General features: G+C 39.1%; 1 protein-coding gene across 1 annotated transcript in view; it reads left to right on the plus strand.

The window, feature by feature from the left end:
- Window positions 1-174: 174 nt before the first annotated feature.
- LOC107576530 (calcium-regulated heat stable protein 1-like) overlaps window positions 175-1,013 on the plus strand; it is a 5,797-nt gene continuing 4,958 nt past the window's right edge. Inside the window, exon 1 of the mRNA XM_016262697.1 lies at window positions 175-506. Within this exon, the coding sequence (XP_016118183.1) occupies window positions 316-506 (191 nt within the window). The 5' untranslated portion in view covers window positions 175-315. The remainder of the gene's footprint in view (window positions 507-1,013) is intronic.

The following is a 1,013-nucleotide window of genomic DNA, read 5'->3' on the forward strand; positions in this document are numbered from 1 at the left end:
TCAGCCAGATTGTTATTGCCAATGGATTATTTACAATACTACTTTGTGTAGTATTAACATGATGTCAATATATATATATTTTTTAATATTACAGTATTACTACTGGTTTATTGACACATCATTGGTCTACAATCCATTTTGCAGTGATGTTTGTCACTCTGCAAAGTTTCTGTTTTCGGTTCATGTAAAAATCCAGACAAATGCCATGGTTTGTATTTTAAGGAAATCTTGATGGAGAACCTATTTCAGTCCTAAAAGCTCAAGGTCCTCACCGCTTCTGTCTTCCCAGTATCCTTTGAGTGTCCCACCGTCAGCATGTCCTCAGACGCATCATCTCCTGTGAAGTCCACCACCCCTCCTCTGTCCCCACTGTCTCCTGTCTCTCCAGTTTCCCCCAGCTCTCTGCGTCTGCCTGCCTGCCGCCAAAGAGACCGATCACCCTCCCCCATGAGGGGCTACCTGATTCCCAGCCCCCTGCCCACCCGCCGCAACCGCACCTGCTCAGCGTGAGTACAGCCACAACCACACATGGTCCCCTGTCCATTTCATATCTTCATGCGTTTGTGTATATATGGTCGAAACAGTAATTTTGTACAAATATTACTACAATGTAAAATAATTGTTTTCGGTGAAGATGTTTTTTTTGTTATCCAGTGTTGCCAACTTAGCAATTTTGTTGCTAAGTTTAGCAACTTTTCACACTACCCTAGCAAATTTTTCTTCCAGAAGCACAAATTTTTTTTCCAAAAGCCCCTAGAAAAAAATTTTGCCTTTGTTTTTTTTTTTTTTTTGGCAGCTTTTAGCAACTTTTGATAAGTGACTCAGATGATAAAAAGGCACACATTTTCCATCTAAATTACACAAGAGGAAACCAAAGATGCCTAGCAGTACACGCATCACACAAATTAAGTTAGCTGCTATTTGCAGTTTTTCAATTTAATAATAGTAATTGAATAATTTATTAATTGAATAATTGTTTATCTATGATACACCTTGTTAGTAGCTTGTACCTG

The sequence above is a fragment of the Sinocyclocheilus grahami genome, unplaced genomic scaffold, assembly GCF_001515645.1.
Source record: "Sinocyclocheilus grahami isolate Dianchi unplaced genomic scaffold, SAMN03320097.WGS_v1.1 scaffold3886.1, whole genome shotgun sequence".
In the NCBI taxonomy this organism is placed as follows: domain Eukaryota; kingdom Metazoa; phylum Chordata; class Actinopteri; order Cypriniformes; family Cyprinidae; genus Sinocyclocheilus; species Sinocyclocheilus grahami.